A 24,611-nucleotide genomic window follows, 5' to 3' on the forward strand; every position below is an offset into this window, starting at 1 on the left:
GAAGTAATACGTGTACACTGAAGCAAAAACATACAGTAAGTAACACCTTTGACAGTGTGGTGGTAATGCAATGAAAAAGTAAAAAAGTGAACAGTAAAAAATAAAAATGGAGTAAACGGGAAAAACATTAACCCAAAATAGGAGCAGAATGCCTACATAAGTTTCTATTAATAAACAAAACTAATAAAATAAAATAAAATAAAATAAAATAAAATTAGTACTTGACAAGGCTACATCAGGAGGTATAAAACATGGAGAGTGATACACAAACCAGTTATAAGAAGAAACAATTATCAGTGTAACTTGATTAACTCATTCTTGTTTCATCTAAATGACTCAGTCTTGTTTTCAAACTCATTAAAAGTTGGTTTCATTTTTACTTGATATTAAAAAATGTGAACAGTGATTGAAATGCTCATTTACATTCTTGGTAAATTATTACAGTTCCTAGTAACCAAATAAAATATTGTACCGGATTAAGATATAAGTAATATTTTCTAAGGACAGCATTTTCCTTTTTGACTTCAGCCATACTTTAAAATCAGCCTAAATGTTTATGTATTAATACACGTTAATGATGTATGAAAAGTCTTATTGGAAATTTGCTGAAATAGATTAAGAGTTTGTACAACGGTGGGACTGAATGATATTTCCTCCCGTGTTTTATGAAATTGTCAGTTTTTAAGCTGAGTTAAGACCTCTGTTTGTGGCTAGTTTATAGTTTCACTTTCACTCGTGCTGCATGATTAAATGTTATGTGATGGTCTGAGCTGTGACATATTGAGAAATCTTGATCCAATTTGAGTGCGAGTATCCCTTGTACAGCCGTAAAAATAAATCTGCATGTGACCTCAGTGCCAAGCTTTATCTATAAATATGAGATGGCCCCCAATATTAATCTGTTATACAACATAAAAATGTTGACCTCCGCAGCAGCAGTTTAATGTACAAATGTAAGAAGACCCTGTATTTTTCGAATGACTTATTTGGATAAAAATCTCACCTTAAAATCAGATGTGGTATTCCTTTTTGAATAATGTGGAATTGCTGTAGAACCCATTTATTGGAACTGCGTGGCTTGCGTTTTGGGTGTGTGTAACTATAACAGATTTATGTGCTTTGTTGAATCTACACAGCTGGTGATAGAGAGAGAGAGAGAGAGAGAGAGAGAGAGAGAGAGAGAGAGAGAGAGAGAGAGAACGAACGAATATCAGCAGACTGACTGCTAGTAGATAAAATTAGGAAAGGTTTGGACACTGTCCTTTTAGCCATTGCCATTTGTTAAATGGTGATCCCCCACCACATTATCCTCATTGTTGTCAACCTTCGATGGTTCGCCATTTCCTGACTGAATGTCCTTTTTTTTTAACCCGTTCCTTCTAGTGTGTGTTTGGTGTCTGAGTTATCAGCCATTGTAGCGAATGACTCACAGCTGTCAACTGCATTTAACTTCTTAACCATCGTAGCTATGTGGCGTCGAACATTTAATCTTCGGTTTGGGACCTCTGCTGTCTCTAAGACATTTTTTGAGGACCTTCCTCAGAGAGGAATTCCTTATATTTAGCTCTTTCCCTCCATCGATTGGGCTTAATGTATAGTCACTTTGAAATTATTCTTCTGGTTAGTGTTCTAAGATTATGACATGGGCACTAATGCTCTCAGTAGTAGATTTTATTTTACAATGTATAGTTTTGTGTTAGACTTGAAGCAAAGAAGGATGATGAATGAGTCCCAGATGTATAGTGCCCTGCCCACATAAGCAATAAGTGCAATCCCATTAATAATTATGTGTGACCGGCTGTGGTCATCGACGTAGTGTCACTGTCATGGAGAAACATTTCTGATACTGTAATCATAGTACCTGTTTTATTTTATTGATTAGTCACTGTCTGCATGACTGTACTGTTAAGACCACACAATGTAGTGTAAAAGCTGTGGGCAGAATTGTGTGCTAATTAGCGAGTTCTTTCAGGTGTCGCCACCAGAATTGTCGGGAGCCTTTCCACGTACCTCTTCTGACACACACTCTTCTGAAGGCAGTGGAGCACTCTCTCAGAGGCCCGTGGCCCCGCAGAATAAGGCAAGTATAGTACTTACTGGAGCCTGAAATAGTCAGCTCTCCTTGCAAGTAAAAATCCAGGATTTCATTTTCTCACATCACCGCAGAATAAGGCAAGTATAGTACTTACTGGAGCCTGAAATAGTCAGCTCTCCTTGCAAGTAAAAATCCAGGATTTCATTTTCTCACATCATTGATGGTAAGAGAAAAATTCATAGACATGTGACCGGACCTCTCATATCATATGAGCACACAGTTTCGGTATGTGTCCTCATCAGGTGCACCAATAAAATGACTGCAGGTGGGTGAAGATGGGTCTTTTATGTCCACGCTGCCCTCCCCCTCTGACAGGAGCCTGTGGCATGTCTGCTGCCACTCTGTCCCGAGTTCCGCAAGCACTAGCCCCCGTCTGACAGTACAGCCAGAGGAAAAGAAGAGCGGACACGAAGACACAGTAGTTGCTGCATCTCTTCTGTGTTGTGGTGCATTATCAGGAAAAAAATTGCCAGATTCTAAAGGGACTCTGGATTAAAGCAGTTTTCTCCTGCACTGTAACTACTGTGTAGTGTAAAGGGCAACCTCAGCGTACACTTACGTATAGTCACATCCCAGCGCAGTGTGATACACGTATGATGATGTTTATACTATTGAATACTATTCCTGTAAGCACTTGTGACATCTTAAACTACTGTGTGAAAGCAAGTCTTGCATTTACAGAGCATTATCTCTCAGGGCTACGTGGCACAGACAACTGTACAGTGGTTTCGATACAGACTTCAGACCGTATCAGAAAAGAATCCATAAAGACAGCAGGAAGACAGTTTAAGTGACTGTGACAGGAGATAATACATTGGCGGGGCCTGGGATCCTGCACTCAGACTAGGAGATACAGTCATACAGCAAAGGGCATATGGCCCTGAAAAAAAAAAGTTAGAAAAAACTTATGTTAGCCATTTCTTGTGAAAGTAGTTCACTTTTTTTGTAATTGCCGTTCACTATCTGTCTGAAACAACTTATTTGACACTATCCGCAGCGCGACGCCTAACGTATCGTGGCAACACTGCTGCAGTGTGCTCTGGCCACATCCTGTATGTGCTGCATCTGTGCTCCTTGCCTGCTGGATCACAGTATGTCACTGTATTGTGTGCATTGCACCTTGAGTAGAGCACTTTTTTCTTTTTTTTTTTCAAAATAGAAACAGTAACTGGTTTTAAGAAGCATCTATAGGTCAACAAGCTTCTGATGATTGGAGGGTCACAAGTTTGGTTACTTTGCAGCATAAATATGTCTGCCCAAAAGTGCTATCAGTAGTGAAGGCACATTGCCACTGGTTCTGAGAGCAGAGTACTGGTTGGTGCCGAAGGCATTACTCTGATGCAGCTTTGAATGTAATAGTAGTGTATTTTGTCAATTTAAAAAAACTTAACTTGAAGCCGCCACGGTAAAAATACAGCGTACCGATCTAACCGGTGTCCCAACAGTAATCAGTACAAGGTGTGCATCGACCTGACAAGCATACCCACTGAGTACGGTCCAACAAGTGTAGAATGTTTATACTGCTTCTAGACTTGTATGCAGATGTCTGATTTGGGCACTCAGCACGAGCTATAGCTTAGTCCCAGGAATCGTGCAGTCCAGGTGACAGGCGTGTTGTTGTAACCTGACATCTGTGGACCGATGTGCTGCAAACATTAACGTGTAAATATGGCTACTTGTGATTTGCGAGGTGATAGATATTGCCAACCCATTTTGTAATATCCACCCTGTAGATAATACTCGGATATGCAACATGGAACCTGCTGGCACCGTAAACGTTGAATATTTCGCCATCAGCATCTGTGCAACCTGGCCACGAGAGACTGCCTGTTGCGGTCCATACGACTCGTGCACATAGCGCAGCATCTGCCGAGACATCTGCTGGAGCCCTCTGTCTCAAAGGCACTCGCTCTTGTGTTGTGGCCATACTTATTGTCAGCAACTGTTTGTATCAGTACCTGGATTGATTCTATGTTTGTGTCTATGTTTTTAACTGTTGTTCACTTGTATGTGGAGGAAGAATAAACTTCTGTTCATTTTGGGCATACTGTAGTTTGTGGCTGACATTGCGACATAAAGTTTATTCATTTTGCTTTTGAGCTGCAGATTATCAATACGAGAATATCATTAAATAATGTTGGATATAATAGAGGGAAACATTCCACGTGGGAAAAATATATCTAAAAACAAAGATGATGTGACTTACCAAACGAAAGCGCTGGCAGGTCGATAGACACACAAACAAACACAAACATACACACAAAATTCAAGCTTTCACAACCAACGATTGCTTTATCAGGAAAGAGGGAAGGAGAGGGAAAGACGAAAAGATGTGGGTTTTAAGGTAGAGGGTAAGAAGTCATTCCAATCTCGGGAGTGGAAAGACTTACCTTAGGGGGGAAAAAAGGACAGGTATACACTCGCGCGCACACACACACACACACACACACACACACACACACACACACACACCCATATTCAACTGCACATACACAGACACAAGCAGACATTTGTAAAGGCAAAGAGTTTCGGCAGAGATGTCAGTCGAGGCAGAAGTACAGAGGTAAAGGTGTTGTTGAAAGACAGGTGAGGTATGAGCGGCGGCAACTTGAAATTAGCGGAGGTTGAGGCCTGGCGGATAACGAGAAGAGAGGATATACTGAAGGGCAAGTTCCCATCTCCGAAGTTCTGACAGGTTGGTGTTAGTGGGAAGTATCCAGATAACCCGGACAGTGTAACACTGTGCCAAGATGTGCTGGCCGTGCACCAAGGCATGTTTAGCCACAGGGTGATCCTCATTACCAACAAACACTGTCTGCCTGTGTCCATTCATGCGGATGGACAGTTTGTTGCTGGTAATTCCCACATAGAAAGCTTCACAGTGTAGGCAGGTCAGTTGGTAAATCACGTGGGTGCTTTCACACGTGGCTCTGCCTTTGATTGTGTACATCTTCCGGGTTACAGGACTGGAGTAGGTGGTGGTGGGAGGGTGCATGGGACAGGTTTTACACCGGGGGCAGTTACAAGGGTTGGAGCCAGAGGGTAGGGAAGGTGGTTTGGGGATTTCATACGGATGAACTAAGAGGTTACGAAGGTTAGGTGGACGGCGGAAAGACACTCTTGGTGGAGTGGGGAAGATTTCATGAAGGATGGATCTCATTTCAGGGCAGGATTTGAGGAAGTCATATCCCTGCTGGAGAGCCACATTCAGAGTCTGATCCAGTCCTGGAAAGTATCCTGTCACAAGTGGGGCACTTTTGTGGTTCTTCTATGGGAGGTTCTGGGCTTGAGGGGATGAGGAAGTGGCTCTGGTTATTTGCTTCTGTACCAGGTCGGGAAGGTAGTTGCGGGATGTGAAAGCTGTTTTCAGATTGTTGGTGTAATGGTTCAGGGATTCCAGACTGGAGCAGATTCGTTTGCCACGAAGACCTAGGCTGTAGGGAAGGGACCGTTTGATGTGGAATGGGTGGCTGCTGTCATAATGGAGGTACTGTTGTTTGTTGGTGGGTTTAATGTGGACGGACGTGTGAAGCTGGCCATTGGACAGATGGAGGTCAACGTCAAGGAAAGTGGCATGGGATTTGGAGTTGACCAGGTGAATCTGATGGAACCAAAGGAGTTGAGGTTGGAGAGGAAATTCTGAGTTCTTCTACACTGAGAGTCCAGATTATGGAGATGTCATAAATAAATCTGTACCAAACTTTGGGTTGGCAGGCCTGGGTAACCAAGAAGGCTTCCTCTAAGCGACCCATGAATAGATTGGCGTACGAGGGGGCCATCCTGGTACCCATGGCTGTTCCCTGTAATTGTTGGTATGTCTGGCTTTCAAAAGTGAAGAAGTTGTGGGTCAGGATGAAGCTGGCTATGGTAATGAGGAAAGATGTTTTAGGTAGGGTGGCAGGTGATCGGTGTGAAAGGAAGTGCTCCATCGCAGCGAGGCCCTGGACGTGCGGAATATTTGTGTGTAAGGAAGTGGCATCAATGGTTACAATAATTTCCGGGAGTAACAGATTGGGTAAGGATTCCAGGCATTCGAGAAAGTGGTTGGTGTCTTTGATGAAGGATGGGAGACTGCATGTAATGGGTTGAAGGTGTTGATCTACGTAGGCAGAGATACGTTATGTGGGGGCTTGGTAACCAGCTACAATGGGGCGGCCGGGATGATTGTGTTTGTGAATTTTAGGTAGAAGGAAGGGGTGCGGGGTGTTGCTGGGGTCAGGAGGTTGGTGGAGACAGGTGAAAGGTTTTGTAGGGGGCCTAAGGTTCTGAGGATTCCTTGAAACTCTGCCTGGACATCAGGAAAGGGATTACCTTGGCAAACTTTGTATGTGGTGTTGTATGAAAGCTGACGCTGTCCCTCAGCCACATACTCCCGACGATCAAGTACCACGGTCGTGGAACCCTTGTCAGCCGGAAGAATGACGATGGATCGGTCAGCCTTCAGATCACGGATAGCCTGGGCTTCAGCAGTGGTGATGTTGGGAGTAGGATTAAGGTTTTTTAAGAAGGATTGAAAGGCAAGGCTGGAAGTCAGAAATTCCTGGAAGGTTTGGAGAGGGTGATTTTGAGGAGGTGGGCCCGCTGTGACGGAGGACGGAACTGTTCCAGGCAGGGTTCGATTTGGATAGTGTCTTGGGGATTTGGATCATTAGGAGTAGGATTAGGATCATTTTTCTTCGTGGCAAAGTGATATTTCCAGGAGAGAGTACGAGTGTAGGACAGTAAATCTTTGACAAGGGCTGTTTGGTTGAATCTGGGAGTGGGGCTGAAAGTGAGGCCTTTACATAGGACAGAGGTTTCGGATTGGGAGAGAGGTTTCGAGAAAAGGTTAACTACTGAATTAGGGTGTTGTGGTTCCAGATTGTGTTGATTGGAATTTTGAGGTTTTGGAGGGAGTGGAGCTGGAAGTGGGAGATTGAGTAGATGGGAGAGACTGGGTTTGTGTGCAATGAGAGGAGGTTGAGGTTTGTTGGAAAGGTTGTGAAGGGTGATTGAGTTGCCTTTCCGGAGGTGGGAAACCAGGAGATTGGATAGTTTTTTGAGGTGGAGGGTGGCATGCTGTTCTAATTTGCGGTTGGCCTGTAGGAGGGTGCTCCGAACAGCCGGTGTGGATGTGGGAGAGGAAAGACTGAGGACTTTTATTAAGGATAGGAGTTGACGGGTGTGTTCATTGGCTGAGTTGATGTGTAGGTGAAGGATTAGGTGGGTGAGGGCAATGGATTGTTCAGTTTGGAATTGGTATAGGGACTGATGGGAAGAAGGGTTACAGCCAGAGATGGGAACTTTAAGTGTGAGGCCTTCGGGGGTAATGCCAAATGTCAGACAAGCCTGAGAAAATAAAATATGGGAGCGTAACCTGGCTAGGGCGAAGGCATGTTTGTGGAGGGAATGTAAGTAAAACTTAATGGGGTTGTTGTGGGGGTGTTGTGAGGGTGACTTGGTATTAGAAGGTGGAAAGTGTAACATGAGGCTGAAATGAAAATGAAAATAAAAATATATGGGGAGAGATAAAGGTGAACTAGAAAGCAACTGGAGATCTGATGTGAAAAAAGGCGAAAAAGTGCTGGTTAAAGCTGGGCTATGTTGATCCTGTGGTGAACTTGGATTGGTAGACAACGATGTGCACAAAGGTTAGGTGGTTGTGTTGCCGCCAAAACACGTTAAAGGGTCGAGAAATTCAGGAAAATTTCGAAAAAACTGTTACCCCCAGAAACCATCCTTGTAACCATTGATGCCACTTCCTTATACACAAATATTTCGCACGTCCAGGGCCTCGCTGCGATGGAGCACTTCCTTTCACACCGATCACCTGTCACCCTACCTAAAACATCTTTCCTCGTTACCATAGCCAGCTTCATCCTGACCCACAACTTCTTCACTTTTGAAAGCCAGACATACCAACAATTACAGGGAACAGCCATGGGTACCAGGATGGCCCCCTCGTACGCCAACCTATTCATGGGTCGCTTAGAGGAAGCCTTCTTGGTTACCCAGGCCTGCCAACCCAAAGTTTGGTACAGATTTATTGATGACATCTCCATAATCTGGACTCACAGTGTAGAAGAACCCAGAATTTCCTCTCCAACCTCAACTCCTTTGGTTCCATCAGATTCACCTGGTCAACTCCAAATCCCATGCCACTTTCCTTGACGTTGACCTCCATCTGGCCAATGGCCAGCTTCACACGTCCGTCCACATTAAACCCACCAACAAACAACAGTACCACCATTATGACAGCAGCCACCCATTCCACATCAAATGGTCCCTTCCCTACAGCCTAGGTCTTCGTGGCAAACGAATCTGCTCCAGTCTGGAATTCCTGAACCATTACACCAACAATCTGAAAACAGCTTTCGCATCCCGCAACTACCCTCCCGACCTGGTACAGAAGCAAATAACCAGAGCCACTTCCTCATCCCCTCAAGCCCAGAACCTCCCACAGAAGAACCACAAAAGTGCCCCACTTGTGACAGGATACTTTCCAGGACTGGATCAGACTCTGAATGTGGCTCTTCAGCAGGGATATGCCTACTTCTAGAAACTGTGTACTTCTGTTGGGTCCTTCCTGTTCTTGTCATTTTTCTTTGTATGTCCGTTTTCTGTTGTGTGTGTTTTGTTCCTTGCCCAGATGGTCAGCTTTGAGATCATCTGTTGTGTCCTACTCTTCACTTCAGTTATGCCACATCTGGCCTACTATGAACCCCATAAAAAAGTACGTAGGGATGTATCTTTTCTTTTTCACTCCTGTTCCTAGTTTGCCTTTCAGAACTACAAAGCCTTCTGACTGTGCTGTATTTTGTCTCTTGCATTGCTGTATCTCTTTGCTGCTTCCATACCATCTGCTACCTGTTTATGGTCTCCATTTTGAAAATCCACTTAACCTTAATCTTGGTTCTCGAGAGCTCCTATTCTTCCTTTATGCCGTTTCTGGCAAGTACCCCAGATTCAGGATGCTTGCTCACATCAACCTCGGTTGAGAGGGTTTGTTCCGCTTGGGATAATCTCATTTGGATTGTCAGTCCGTTCTGTGATCTAAAAGGAATATTTGTTGGATTGCTAGTGTCCCATCTAGTTTTAAGACTGAGGTTTTTACCCCCAGTAGTTGAATTCAGACTGCCTCTGATGTGGACACGCAAGACACCTTTGGTCGCTTCCCTTAACGTGGAGTACAGACAGAGTGACACATTTTGGTCTCTCTCTCTGTCACTGCCTTTGCTGTTGGGAAGTCAAATTCCTCTTTCACCTGACATACTATTTGCTGGACTTCATGTGTTGTCCTAGGAAGAGGCCATTTATGATTGCTACTGTCCAGAGCTAGATGAACTCCATTTTTTATGGGGTTGTTACTCCTCTCCCTCCTCCTTCGCTATTTTTTTATATATCTCTATAAGTCTAAACAAACTTTCTGGTCAGGGGAGGATGAAAGTTCAAAAGCACAATCAGTACCACTGCTTTTTATGAGCATATTTGTTGCACAGCAACTCGTGTTGAATGCTAGTCAAGTCCTGTTCCCTTAGTCTCACTCCTACTTGTTCATAGGGAATTAGTCTCGCTCTCAACCACTCAGTCAGTCAGTCTGCTGCCAATTATTTTAGTCGTCTGTTTCTGTTTACGAGCCACTGATGAAATTCTTAACTTTGCTCGTGGACACACATATTTCCAGTCAGAATTATCTTGCAAATGACCTGTGATATTTCTTTTTCAGAATGTTGTGGGCTTACTGGCATACCTGTATCGATTTTTTGATTTCCTTCCCAAAGTAACATAATATGTCTGATTTATCTGATTTTCATTGCTTGTTGCTATAAAGAAAGAAGTCATTTTCTGCTTAACACTCTCCATGCCAAGACCCTAAAATTAATGGGCTGAGGGACTTCAGAAAATCGCCAGGCCCATAGAATTTACGGGCTACAGTGTTTTAGTTGAGTATCATCGCTTTGACACTATTCTGATGGTTTTGGACAGTGGTATGGGCTTCCTAGGATCTTAATCCAGGCTTGTGTTCACAGATGGTGTGAGAAGTATCTTTCTCTCAGGGATATTTGAGGATAATATATCTTCACACCAACGTTTGCACGGAACGCTTTATTCGCACCAACGCCGGCACATGGGCGAATTGTAGTTTGTGAACTTTGTTCGAAATGACACGGAGAGTACTATCCAATCGGGAAATAAGTGACTTACTCATGATGGAAGAGGTTTTAGATGATACAGAGAGTGCAGAAGAGGATGAGGAAGACAATGGCATTTTTGAAGGTACATGAATTAGTACTTATACATTACGTGGTGGTGTTACTATTTACACAAGAAACTTACACCGTGTTATGCATTTTGTTAGGCTTTGCTTCAACCACACTGTCACAGGCTGTATTATTCTTTTCGGTTGACGATCTGAACGAAAGTAGCTCATCAGAAGGGGCTGGAAGCAACGAGGAATTTCAGTACACACTGCTTGATGTTTCTGTTGCTGAAGCTGATGTCTGGAGTGCAACTGATGTTTTACCATCTTCACCTATCAACACAATGCCGAGAAAATTCTGCAAGTTTGGCATTTGACTGTGCTAAAGTTTTTCTGACGGATGATGATGTCGGAGACTTGTAAGCAGAAGAAAATCTATATTCAGCACAAACAATTATAAAGAAACACAGTAAAAATGAACTGAAACATCATTCATTATTGATTTCATGGAAGCCAGTTACGTTGACTGAAATGAGATGTTTCTTGGGTATCGTTCACCATATGTGCGTTTCCAGAAGGCCAAGAATGCCAGATCACTGGTGCTCTAATCCCGTTGTAAGTTGCAATTTCTGTCCACATGTAATGAGTTGTTCACGGTATAATCAGATACTTTGTTGCTTACATCTCACTGATAACTGTAAGCAAAAAAAGCCAGGAGAAGGATTTCATCCACTCTTCAAAATCCTTTCTTACTACAACAGGCTGAGGGAATGTTGTATTTAAGCATATCATTCATATGGCTTGAAGCTGTACACTGTTGCATAGACAAGCAGTGGTTATGTCCTCAGTTTTCAAGTGTATGCTGGAAAGCAGGCGCTTGACAACGCATCATCAGCAGTTGTCTTGAGGCTCCTGTCTGAAGGCAATCTGTTGCATTAAGCTCACACTGTGTACTTAGATAGATTTTATTCAAGTCCAGATCTTTTTCAGCAGTTGGCTCAAGCAGGAACTGGTGCTGTAGGCACTTTGAGCAAGTAAAGGAGATCGATGCCCCAAGATTTAGTAGCAACTAAACTACAGAAGGGAGAAATGACCTACAGACGTGGAGGTAATGTGTTTGAAATGAAATGGAAGGACAAGAGGGATGTGTATTTATTATCAAGTAGGAATGACATCATTTGGTACACACACAAAAAGGAATGGTTCATTTTACTGAAGCCGCTTCAAGTTCTAGATTACAATTGCAACAAGGCTGGGGTCGACCTTGCAGACCAACGCTTACAGTACAATGTGTTTCGACACAGGACAGTAAAATGGTGGAGGAAACTGTATTTTCACCTGCTGCTTATGGGAGTGCCAAATTCATTCTTGTTGTACAATATGGTGCACCAGAAGAAAATGACAATCACTGACTTTTTTATAACACTTACAGCTGAGTTCACTCAGGAGGAAGTGCAACAAGTCACTGGTACAAGTGTTCAAAGTGGAACTGTGGGCAGATTATCACAAAGGCATTTCTGCAGCACATACCATCAACATCCAAGCAGTACGTTGCACGTGTGTGCCATGTATGCAGCTCCAGGAGCAAGAAAGGAACTGGAAAAGCTTCCCGCAAAGAAATGTGGTACCAATGTGAGCAGTGTGGTGTTGCATTGTATATGGAACTGTGTTTCAAAATTTACCACACAAAGAAACATTATGATTCTGCGTGAGAATTGAGTTGAGGAATAAAGAGTGGATATAAATAAAATATTTTCACTTTATAAAATTTTTACTGTGTTTTATTTGAATATACGACTTTTTTAAATTTACAAAAACATGGCAGTTAATTATGTGATTACCTTCAAACACTATTAAAAACGCCATAAACATGTCACCATAATTTAAAAGTAGAAGGAAGTAGAATTTAAATGGTGGGCTATTTATCAAAATATATTAACAAATGCCACCACAGCAGGTATCTAAATATTGATAAAATTGTCTGGTTTTTGGAGCCGGATAGACAGAATAGGGCTGGAACTGAAAGTGTTAATAAGAAAAGCATGTGCTTCACCTTTGCAGGAAGAGCCATCAGATCCAGTTTCTACACCATCCAGCAGCCGCAAAAGGAAGGCGTCTGCCTCTGTGGACAGCCCTGAGAAGTGTAGTGGGTGAGTGCTCTTGCTGATGCTTAATGTTAGACTTAGTGCTCACTGTTGCTTAAGGAACAGAGTGTGATTTTGCTGTAGGGTATCCACGCAAATGTTGAAGTCAGACACACTCTTAACAATTGCCTATTTATTGTCTGACCGTTTTCAGTTAACTTCCTTTTCACAAAGCATCACCAGTTGACTTACTGTGGGCCATACTACTGTGTGAGACATATAGTGACAAAAATATTAGCTAGCTTTAACATTCGATTCACTGGTGTCATAGAATAGGTCAGAACACTCCTCAGTGCATTTCAGGTAGATATCTTCACACAGTCAGTTTGCCGAATGTAATGTAATTGTCGCTGTTTCTTGGGAAGAAATTTTGGCCAGTGATGTATTCTGCTAGCATCAGAAGTTAACCTATTATTGTTGTGATCTTTTGAGTTATAGTACTGGGATTTAAGCTGTTGTGACTTCTTAATTCTGCTATTATTGATTGGTTTATTTGAAGACATATTATGAAATAGCATGAGGACTCCGTGTTCCTTCAGGCATGCAAATAAAGCCGCCAATGCGCATCGATAAGTGTTTTAATGAAAATTACTTAAACAGTGAAACATCTAGCTCCATTGCAGAAGTGAGTGTGTTTTTTGTTGTTTTGCAGGTAGAAAGAAAACAGGATGGATAAAGTGAAAAGACAATATTTACTACCTTGTGTTCGTTAATGTGTTTCTATGTATGTATTTTCTTGAGCAACTAAATGTTGATATTTTGTATGATAGATTTCCTGTTCTTTCAGATTCTTATAGTGTGTGGAATTTAACATATAGGTTGTCAAGAACACCCATTATGAATGCTTCTTTTGCCATCAAAAAAATTGACTGGTATTGGGAGTTCCTTGACACTCTGCCTGCCCCACAAAAGTCAGAATAGTCTCATATTACCTCACTTTCACTCATCAGACTGAGTGATATGCTGTTCTGTTGGTTTTTTGGTCTAGTGTGAAACATCACCATTTGATGCTGCCGACTGATTCTGCTGACATCCATTGTAAATTGACCTTGACTCTACCATTTGTATGAGAGTGAAATATGCCTCACTGAGCTCAATATTTCCACTGGTTCCTTGTTGATGGAGTCCTGTAAGTTTGATGTATACGGAAAAATTTGGTTGGCAACGCTAGTGGTAGAGGGGATCCCCTGACCAGAGCAAGCATTGCAACATGTGGGAAAGGTTGGTAAGAAGCCCCGCCAAGTGTGCTTGCTACCCACAGAAGGGATAATGCCTCTCGAAATTTTTTCACGAATTGAATTGGTTTATGGTGAAGGTGTCGTGAACAGAACGAGTGTGTTTAAGTGATGTGGGGATTTTAGTGAATGCAAAATAAATGTTCATGATGAACTGAGGATGACCTTCCGTTTTGATTGATGAGTTTGTGCAGAAAATCAAGGAAACTGTCAGTGGCTGAAATTTCTGTTACGTTTCCACAAGTTTCCATAAATCTTATTAGACATTCACAGAAAGACTGAGATACCAGAAACTGTGCACTTGTGGTGTTCCAAAACAGCTGACAGATCAGCACAGGAAAAACTGCCAGTAGCACCTACAAGTTTCTCGAGTGACTTGAGTTGGAGAATGTGAATTTTCTGAGCTCTGTTGTGGCTGGAGATGAAATGTGGTTCTCTCATTACACACCTGATACAAAAATACAGTAGTCACAGCGATGCCAGACCAGTTTCCCATCTGCTAAAAAATTCAAGACCAGAATTTTGGGCAAATAATAATAGCATAAGTGTTTTTGGACCAAAAAGGCGTCATTTTGATCTAATTTGTGCCTCCGGAGGAGACCGTCAATGCTAAGTGATATCGTGAAACCCTAAAAAAACTCAGAGGGAGCATTCCCAAACAAAAGGAGGGGAATGCTGATGAAAGGAGTGTGCTTGTTGCACGACAACGCTTGCCCCCACACAGTGTTAGCTGCCGAAGCACTCTTGGACATATTCGGTTTGGGATGTTTTAAAGCCCCTCCCCCTTCTCTCCTTCTGTATTCTCTTGGCTTGGCACTTTCAGATTATCACATTTTCACCTCCCTGAAACAACACAAGTGGAATTAAATTCTCAACTGACAAGCAGGTGCAGAAAGGAACTCGCAGGAGAGTTCTTCAAAAAAGCATAAAGAAGCTCCTGCCACGGCTCACAATGTATGCATCGAATGGGATGGCTGTTATGTGGAAAAAAGGTTAACAAGTGTAGCAACAGTACCTTGTAATTTTTTTCTTGTACACTTTTGTAAAAATATATAAAAATTAGTACACTTATTTTCTGAAAATGTCTCGTAGTTGGTCTAATAATTACGTGATAAGCTGATTAATCAGGCGAGCGGTTTCCAGTCAGATATCACACAGAATCAAAACTGCATGCACTGAAGAAGAATTTATTTTTTCATTTTACTGAATGAACACTATCAGTCTGATGTCTGTAAAGTGAGCTTTCACTAGAGATGACAAATCTCGCACGCTCTCCAGTAATGTCTGTGCAGCTGCTGGAGAGAACGGATGTGTGCATTGGCAGGGTATGGAGTGAGAATCTTAGTGTGTTTGGCTACTACCCGTGTAAAGGTCACCAGAAGCCTGAGCTGAAATATTCTGGGGGGGGGGCAGGTGACAGGTATCTGGCAGTTCTCTCAAAATTTCAGGAAATATGTTATTTTGATTATACATGTTCCTTCTTTAAAAAAGCGGTTTAAAGTTATCACATGTAACTGACACTGTGTACTCTGCAAGAAGTAAAAGAATGTCAGGCGTACTATTTGTTGTCCAATGACAGGAGCTGTTGCTATATATTTGCAACTCTTAGTAATGATTTTTGACGGACGGTAAAATTTTTGTTGAAAGACATGAAGTTCTCTGTCTTAAAAGTTGCCACTCTATAATGGTTATCTTCTGATATCATGTATGTTTTCATACAAATATTGGCTCTCAATGCTTCGTTGCAATAGGCACAACAAAAAGATTCACTTAATTATAGCTTTCGGCCATTAAGGCATTTGTTAACAATAGACACAAACACACGCGCGCGCTCGCACACACACACGCGCGCACACACACACACACACACACACACACACACACACACACACACACACACACAACTTGCACACACGTCTGTAGTCTCAGGCAACTGAAACCACACTTGTGTATATATGTGTCTATTGTTGACAAATGCCTTAATGGCCGAAAGCTATAATTGTGTGGATCTTTTTGTTGTGCCTATCGCAACTCAACATCTCCGCTATATGGTGAGTAGCAGTTTTCCTTCTTTAATATTCTGACATTCCATCCTGGATTTTCCATTGTTTGATCTCAGTACTTTGATTAGTTAGTAACAAGAGGTCTTTATTCAGAATTTGAAGTAATATTGAAATAAATATGATTAGAATCTGTACTTGATACTGAACTGAAATACGATAAAATTGATGTAGCCCATTTGCCATTCGAAGAATTCACCGTAGATTTCATCTCCTCTTGCAAAGCGCGTTGTCTCGCTGATCTTACTTCTCTTGCTGTATTGTAGGGGGAGTGCTGTGCCGTCAGTCGTTACCCAGCAGTCACTGTATGTTAGATACTATAGCAGTTTTCTTATTTTTTGTGCTGATGTATTTGTCTCGTAAAGCCTTTACTTCATTGCTTCAGGTATATGTGATCCTCATTGCATTAGGAACGTTATTAGCCATCCGAGAAATGTATTAACTTTCGTGTCCGTAATTGTATTTCTATCATCAGAATGTATTTGTATTTGAAACAAATACTTTGTCACTCATGGTTATTTCATAGTCGCCTGTAACTAGTAGCCAACACTGCCCTAGTGTTTCTATGCTTGTGAAAGTGTTAGAGTGATTGCACTGAAGTGTTATGCATAATTGAATTTGAAGTTCTCTCGTTTTTGATATGGTACATGTGTTAAGTGTGGTGATGTCTGCTAGCTCAGGTCGGTAGTGACAACCGGTCGAAGTTATTTGACTCCTCTTGATTATGTGTTGGCTCACAACCTGATTGTGTTAAATTTTCTGTACAGGTCACCTCGGTCTGATGTGGAAAGAGAACAGTCACCCCATTCTGAAACTGAACAGGGTACGTATATAACTTTTTAAATCTGTGATTTCAACATCATTGCTCTTCGAGACTTGCTCATTGCATTAGTAACAGTTAAACATTGACTAAAATGGATTATGGCATGTGTTGTAATCCCAAAGTGTTTTGTTACATAATGCTTGGCAGTAATTTATAAAGCAAAGTGGCACTGCAGTAAGGCCAGTTTCCTTCCTCGACACGATCTCGTGCTCCATCTCTAACGACGTCATCACCGGCAGCGTGCAAAACTCCAGTCTTCCTCCTCTCCCCTCCATTTGTCCTCGTAAAACGTGAGCGTGTGTGAACCTCAGGTCTGACGATCTGCCCATTTGTTCTAACCTTTCACTGCCTATTTTCCTTTTCTTCCTGGGGAAAGAACTAAGTGCTGAAAGCTAGGGGTAGTTATTATACCAGAGCTGTGTGAAGTCTGTTTACAGATTTAAAAAAAAATTGTTACATAGGTAGATGAAAAAATAGATATGCAAAATTTATCACAAAATGAAACGTAATGAAGTTTTTTCCTATTTAATACACCTCTCTAGGGTACTAGTTTTCTCGTCATGTTCTCTGTAGCGACCCTTTCTGTGGTGGCAGCAGTAATCAGTAACACTGTGCAGGAGGTGAATGTCCCATATGTTTGATTGAAACACTACAGTTTTAACATAACCCCATTGACAGTGGTTGAAGGGCGTGTACAACTTGGTGCACTGTGGAATGTGGCAGCTGAAGCTGTGTGGCAGTCCTGGGGGCACAGTCAGAGGCAGTCCCACACGACTGTCATTTCCCTCGGCTGTCCTCTTATCAAACACTGCCGCTGTCCACGAGTATCTTGTGCCGTACACGAATTTGTGCACGTGACACCGGATCTCCTCTGCAATAAGTGTGCATGTCAGATTTTGTGTCAGTAAACAGTGATACAAACTGTGCCTTCTGTTGAATAGTAGCTGTTTTGTGTGGTGTTTATCAGTATCTTATCTAGCAACAGTGTACCTGAAACACACAGATGAAATGCTGTTCAAAAATTTGTTAACCACCGAGTTTGTAGTAAAAAGTAATAAAGACATCCTCATTTACCTTTGTTATAGATTATTGAAATTGTAGAGTGACTTTATGGACACCACCACATATTTTTAAGTGTGTGTATCAGTAGTATTTTGAATTTTATCACTTTACGTGCATTTTGACAAAGCAGGTTGATGCACGTCATCGTCCTTTGTATGCACTTCTGTTCTGTTTCTTAAGGTCTATAGAAATATACCACTTTCTCTTCAAAATTCCAATGTTAAAGTTCCTACATCAAGCACAAAGTATGAAAATGACCAAAATGGTAGAAACAAATTCCACTCAGAAAACATTATTATTCAGATAATTAAGTCTGATGTCCTGGCTGCAATGAGCTAATTAGTTCCATCAGAAATGATGGCAATCAAAAGTTATTGCAGTTATAAAATTTCATACATGTAGCCATAGGGGAAAATCTGTGCTAATAGGTAAATTCAGAAGGAAAGACCACTTCCAAATTGAAGAGCTATTTTTCCTCTGAACTGAAAAGTGTAAGGGGCATTCAAATGAAACTCAGTCACTAGTGTAAAGTAACGGCAATGATTTTAACTCAAAAATATACACAGTACACATATTCAAAAATAGTTGCCAAAACGGTTGGCCTATGTATCCCATTGCGACACTAGCCGGTCGATTCCGTCCTCGAAGGAGCTAGTAGGCTGCTGTCAGATCCAGGCCCGGACTCACTCACACACTGCGTCGTCTGTTGCGAATCGATGTCCGCGAATAGCTTGTTTTAGAGGTCCGAGCACATGAAAGCCACACGGTGAAAGGTCGGGACATTACGGTGGATGTTCGAGCATTTCCCACCGAAACTGCTGCAAAGTTGTCTTCACCTCATTGGCCGGGTGTGGGCTGGCAGTATCATACAGGAGGATAATGCAATTGGACAACATGCCTTGGTGTTTCAACTTTATGGCTTGTCTAAGGTTCTGTAAAGTGGCTTGATGACACTGGGCATTGATGCTGGTTCCCCTCCGACAAGCAGTGCCTTGTGGTCAGAAAAAGAGGACGTCATGAGCTTACCAGAACTAGTGTGCACAGCCTTCGATTTCTGTGTAGGTGGTGAAGTCGCACGTTTCCACTGCTTGCTCTGACGCTTGCTTTCTAGTTCAAAATGGTGACACCACGTTTTGTCGCCTGTGACAATACGTGACAATACGGTGCCCACACTAACACCCAGTAACTGATGGATCTCGTCCACGGTGTTTCTGCGGTTGTCTAAGACTAAAGCATTCACTTCCGCAACGATTTCCGGTGCGATCACACGACGAGTGTGTCAAGGACGAGCATCGTCTTCCAGTGACTCGCGCCCCTCGAGGAATTGTTTCCGCCATCACACAACACTTGAACGATTCAGACTGTATTTACTGTACACAGCCTTCATCCGTCAATACATTTCACGGCCTCCAGCTCCTTCTGCCGCCAAACATCGAATCACTCCTCGTTGTTCCTGCTTACTGGCCTGAGTGTTTGGTAGTGGACGATAACTTTTGTGACCACCTTCTCTTCGGTGTGAAACCACACTGGTGCTTTGAAACTTCGAGCAGTGCGCACGTGTCAGTCTCTCTACCAATAAATGGTGCCACCATACCCGCAGTTTCGTGGCGCTACCTTATGTGCGAGGCAAAGGTAGACGCACTGACCAGGTTTAATTTGAATGAACCTCATATTTACATTAACCCACAAATAATTAGTTAAAAAGATATTTTTAATTAAAGATTTCACCTAGTCAAACCTTTCAGCGCCAATTACAAAAGAATACTATAAATTTCAGGGATTTGTTGATATGCTTTTCATAACCTGATGTTTCTGAATCTGTTGACACCCATTTTAGTGAGTCTGGTATTCTGGTACGACAATTTGGATGGCTCACCATAGGGCACGGACGTAGATGACAGCTACTAGGCGGCGCCCGTATAACCGGCAAGCACTGCTGTCATTGCCACAGTGCTGTCGCTGCCATGCCTGCCCGTCACCACTCAGAGGGGCCCTGTAAAGCCTGCAGCGCATGGGCTCAGAAGTCAGCCATGCTGTACACATCATTGTTGGTTCTGTACCGTACGCATCAGTGTTGGTTCCTGAATCTCGCTACGTTCTTCTTCACCATTTTCTTCTTCTTCTTCTTCTTCTTCTTCTTCTTCTTCTTCTTGTCGTCGTCACTGTGTCTGTTCGTAGTTGTCGTCATCCTCGTTGCCGTCCATAGCTCCTTTTCTGTGGGTTTGGGTGACTGATCATTGGTGCCTTCGGCCGGTCGGCCTGTGGTTTCCTATCTGTTTCCAGTTACCAGAATGAGCAATGGAGTTTAATTAAAAATTACTAAATTTTCAGTAACTGAATTTTAATGACCAGTGGTTATAAACCTGGGATTCCCTTCTGTGTAAGCATAAATTAGTATTCCGTATTTTAATAAATGCTGCTGGTGATACATAATGTACAATCAAAATATGACAACAAAACCGATAGTGAATAAAAAATGAACTTTATGACCTATAGAATTTGTAATTATTTATAGAATTTGTAACTATTATAAATGAATCAAGTCTTTATAAGGCTGATGCTTGCTCCATTTTTACTCTTGCTGTGGTCTGTGCTATCACTCACACTCATTCTGTTGAGTGCCAGTCTATTCTTAGTCTGTTTCGTCTGTTCTTAGTCTTTGGTACAGCTTCAAGGTTATCTAGTCTGGGTTTTTTAAGCCCAGCCAAGGGGCCATTTGTGTTTTGTCTTCGTTCATTTAATTGAAGCTGAGAGGATGTTTTTTAGGTATTAGGAATATATCTCAAAATTTGTATTTTGATTCGTAGGAATAATATTTGTGAGTGCAGTAACAGTTCTGTGACTTTTTGTATTTAATTGTGTGTGAAGCAACAAATGATCACTTCACCTGTACTGTATGAAATCTTTCTTTTTTGAAGAAATAAAAACTACTATGCTCCGCTTAAGTCCGTACTACCTACCTGTCTGTAAACGTGAGAGACCTGGTAGGATCTTAAAGATGTGATTAAAGATTGGTAAACTTCCAGTTGTGAATTTACAAAGGAGTTTTTGGCTATTTATTTTGAGGATAGAACCTACATCAGCATTTTCAGGGGGTGATCCAATGAAACTGTGCAGCTACTGTTGGCTTATTCCGTAACAGGCACTTCTTCCCACGACACGCATCAGACCCTATAAGCTTCAAAATCATATCCCATTATCACTTTGTTGGAAGAATGTGATAAATACTACAGATAGTCCTATTTTGCACTGAATGTACACAGTCCAGATGCAGTAATGAGACCACTCTCACTCTTGAACTTCGGATTTGTAAAATGTGACTTAGCCTCTTTTTGCACTGAGGTCTTCAGTTTGGCTTCGTTCAAAGTCATGTTCCATTTTAAATTTAACCCGGCAGATTCATATAGCACTGCTGATGTGGGGAATCACTATTCTAGTTCTGTTTAACAAACTTGGTGTACATGTTGTTCTTGATATGCATCATTAAATGTTTTTTACTGTAGCTTAGCCAGTAATTCCTTACTATCATTAAATAAATCAGTTGCTACTGTTGAGCTTTATAAAATAACTTGTATCAAATTTTATGAAGAACTTACACTTGAAAAATGGTGCACTTCTTTTACGTAGAACTTTTCTCTTTTGTAGGTTCCCGCCCCAGGCGAAGATGTGCAATCAGGACAAACTATGCTCTTTTTTTTGCAGGATGGTGAGTAGCTATCTTACTTATCTAACGTTTATGCATCTCAAAAAGTCTTTAAATATGTGCGTAATACGCTCTCAGAACATCAAATTGTAACTGGCGTAAACAACCTTGTGGCAACCACGTGCTATTTCTAACTGTGGAAACTACACTAGCTTTCCATTTCGGTAATTTCTAAAAAAAATCACTATGTGTCACAGAGTTTGTCATGTGGGACTTTCTTTTGGTGTTATCATAGGATTGGCAAGTGTGTGATCTGCCAAACAGGTAATACTGTCATAAAGTTTGATGGCCAAAATGTAGTTTTAGGTGAAATGTGCTGACACTGAGAAAACTACTGTTGCTAAATTGATTCATTTTTGAGTACAAATGCAAATTGTATGCAGCTGCCTCTGGATGCTTTTACCAACAAATCACATAATGTACGAAGTCTGTTCCTTGTGATACTAGTGGTACTATGTGAGAGCAGTTAATGGTGTTAAGGGGGGTAGGACGTCAAACGGGCTGAGATGGAGCAGGAGAGGCACCACAGGACATTTTAATTTCCACTGCCTATACTTTTACAAATAAATTCATAAAACTTTGACAGCATGACGAGGAAGGTTCAGGATTCATACTCATAGCAGTGACAGCTCAAAAATGTAACAAAATACATTTTTTTTACATGTGAAATTTCATCATTTTTTCACTTACTACTGGCTGCATTTGTCGCTATAGGTATACTTTTCTTCCTAAGTAAGAGAGATTCTTCGATGAATTTTGTACAGCATACAAACCATAGTTACAGGTGTATGAAACTCTAGAATTTATTTAATTTATGAAAAACTGAATGAACTGTTACATTTTAAATTTCATGTTTAGAAAAAACTGAAATTTTATAGTTAATTATCTCAATTTTTACCACAGTTTTTTAATAGATTTGGAAAATTCTAGAGTTTCATTCACCTGTAAGTACTGTTCATATGCTGTGCAAAATTCATTGAAGAATCTCTCTTACTTAGGAAGCAATAAATGCAGACAGTAGCAAGTGAAAAAATGATGACATTTCACATATAAAAAAAGGTATTTTGCTAAGTTTTTGATCTTCCACTGCTATGAGTGTGAGTCCTCAATCCTTCCTGGTCATGCTGTCAAAGTTTTATGATTTTATTTTTAAAAGTATAGACAGTAGAAATCAAAATGTCCTGCGGTGGCTCTCCTGCTCCAAGTTGGCCCATTTGACGTCCTACTGCCCTTAACTGTTTTGTAGTACTTTCAGTGATGTTTATTGATTTAAACTGGGAATGTTGGTGGCGTCCTTCAGTAGTCGGATACAGTATCTCAATGTTGCTTCATGTTTCATTTTTGTTTCCTTTTTTGAGATGGTTTTGACTGGCATTAATGAGGTTTCTGTCTGTTTCCAGGAATGCTGATTAAAACAACAAAGGAAGAACACAGTTTTAGTAAGAAACTATATTATTGTCTGATAAATATAACTGGAACAGTACAGTATTAAATATATGAGCAAATGCTTAATGTACTTATTATAATTTTTGATCTGGTGGAGAATGTGTGTGCACCAATGAAATTCAGATTATTAAAATTTTTTAGTATGGTGCAAAACATGTACTGCTTTTCATGAATTGTTGACTTGCTTGGGCAGCTTAGAACGTGCTTTAATATAAATGAAAAGTTACGTAGTGCCATATAAGATAACAAATGGCAAAGACACATTATATAGCTTTTTGTGTAGGGTATGCAAACCCAGAGTCATTGTGACCCTCGAGTAAGGGAGAAAGAAATCCTTTCGAAAGCTCCTGCTTAACAGGCAGTAATAGTATCACCTGTGTTGGTTACTTCTCTTTATTTTTATATCATCGTTTAATATTAAATATTAATCATTGTTTAATATTAAATATTAATCATCGTTTAATATTAAATATTATGTGGCATCAGAAATGAAATTAATGTGCATTGTTACTTCATTACCAGAAAACTGAAAATATTTATGTAATTATGAGAATGTTTTGAGCTCTTTTGTTTTTTTATACTCAAAAAGTTGAGAATTGTGAAGCACTTTTGTAATTACTGTTACAAACAAGTAGAATAAATAAAGCTTTTATTTGCACCATATTGTATTAATGTAACGTAAATAAAATAATGCTTCAGTTGGAAATGATTTTGTACTGAATATTTATTTATTTATTGGGTGTAAAAAGGAAACAAACTGTAGTGAAATTTATCTGCTAAGTGATGGCACAAGACATTTTAGTGTTTCTGCTTTTCCTGTTGTGACATCATCTGTAACAAGAGTATGATGTAATTGTATAGATAAAAAATCTACTCACCAAGCAGTGGCAGAACACACACATAAAAAAGGTTATAATTAGATAAGCTTTTGGAGCCAGTTCTCCCTTCTTCAGGCAAAAGGGTTGAAGGGTAAGGAAGAGGGGTGAAGGAAAAGGACTGGACAGGCCTAGGAAAAGGGTTAGATTTTGGAAAAGTCACCAGAAATGCGTGTTAGGAGAGACTTACAGGATGAGTATTCTCTTGGAGAGGGGGGGGGGGGGGGGGGGGGGAGAGGGGCGCTACCTATTAGAGACCAGAAACAGAGTGAGTGTGAATGTAATGTTCCAGGTTCACAGTGGGAGGACATTTGTCATGGGACAACATTACGAACAAATACAGATGGCGTAGTATCGCGTATGCAAGGTATAAGACGGCTGTGCATTGGTGGAGCTGTCATATGTACTCAAGTGGTTCATGTGTAAAGGGGTCTGTGATAATGGCCACACAGGGTGAACTAATAGAATTCATATTTGGAATGGTAGTTTCCGCTCGACACATGGAACATTCAGTTTTGGGGAAAGTTGGGTTATTCAGTATTCCAAGATCCGCAGTGCCAGAAGTGTGCTGAGAATACCGAGAACAATGCAGTGGCCGACAGCCTTCACTTAGAGACTGAGAGCAGTGGTGTTTGTGTGGAGTTGTAATTGATAATAGACGAGCAACACTGTGTGAAATAACCACAGAACTCAACCTGTGACGAACAACGAACGTATCCGTTAGGACAGTGTGGCGAAATTTGGCGCTAATGGGCTATGGCAGCAGACGACCGATATGAGTGAGTGCCTTTGGTAACAGCATGACATCGACTACAGTACCTCTCCTGGATCCGTGGTCATATCGGTTGTACCCTAGACAACTGGACAGTTGTGGACTTGTCGGATGAGTCCCCACTCCAGTTGGTAGGAGCTGATGGTAGGGTTAGTGTGTGAAGCAGACCCCTCAAAGTCGAGGCCCGAGTTGTCAGCGAGGCACCGCGCGAGCTGGT

The 24,611-nt window shown here is 41.4% G+C and overlaps 1 protein-coding gene across 2 annotated transcripts in view; it reads left to right on the plus strand.

Moving 5' to 3' along the window:
• The window catches only part of LOC126106343 (uncharacterized), a 106,570-nt gene extending 83,117 nt beyond the window's left edge, over positions 1 to 23,453 (plus strand). For both annotated transcript variants that reach the window (XM_049912594.1, XM_049912593.1), the window contains exons 14-18: positions 1,973 to 2,084; positions 12,340 to 12,424; positions 16,481 to 16,536; positions 21,244 to 21,304; positions 22,702 to 23,453. In XM_049912594.1, the coding sequence (XP_049768551.1) occupies positions 1,973 to 2,084; positions 12,340 to 12,424; positions 16,481 to 16,536; positions 21,244 to 21,304; positions 22,702 to 22,714 (327 nt within the window). In that variant the 3' untranslated portion in view covers positions 22,715 to 23,453. The remainder of the gene's footprint in view (positions 1 to 1,972; positions 2,085 to 12,339; positions 12,425 to 16,480; positions 16,537 to 21,243; positions 21,305 to 22,701) is intronic.
• The last annotated feature ends 1,158 nt before the right edge of the window (positions 23,454 to 24,611 follow it).

The sequence above is a fragment of the Schistocerca cancellata genome, chromosome 10 (genome assembly GCF_023864275.1).
Source record: "Schistocerca cancellata isolate TAMUIC-IGC-003103 chromosome 10, iqSchCanc2.1, whole genome shotgun sequence".
Taxonomy (NCBI): domain Eukaryota; kingdom Metazoa; phylum Arthropoda; class Insecta; order Orthoptera; family Acrididae; genus Schistocerca; species Schistocerca cancellata.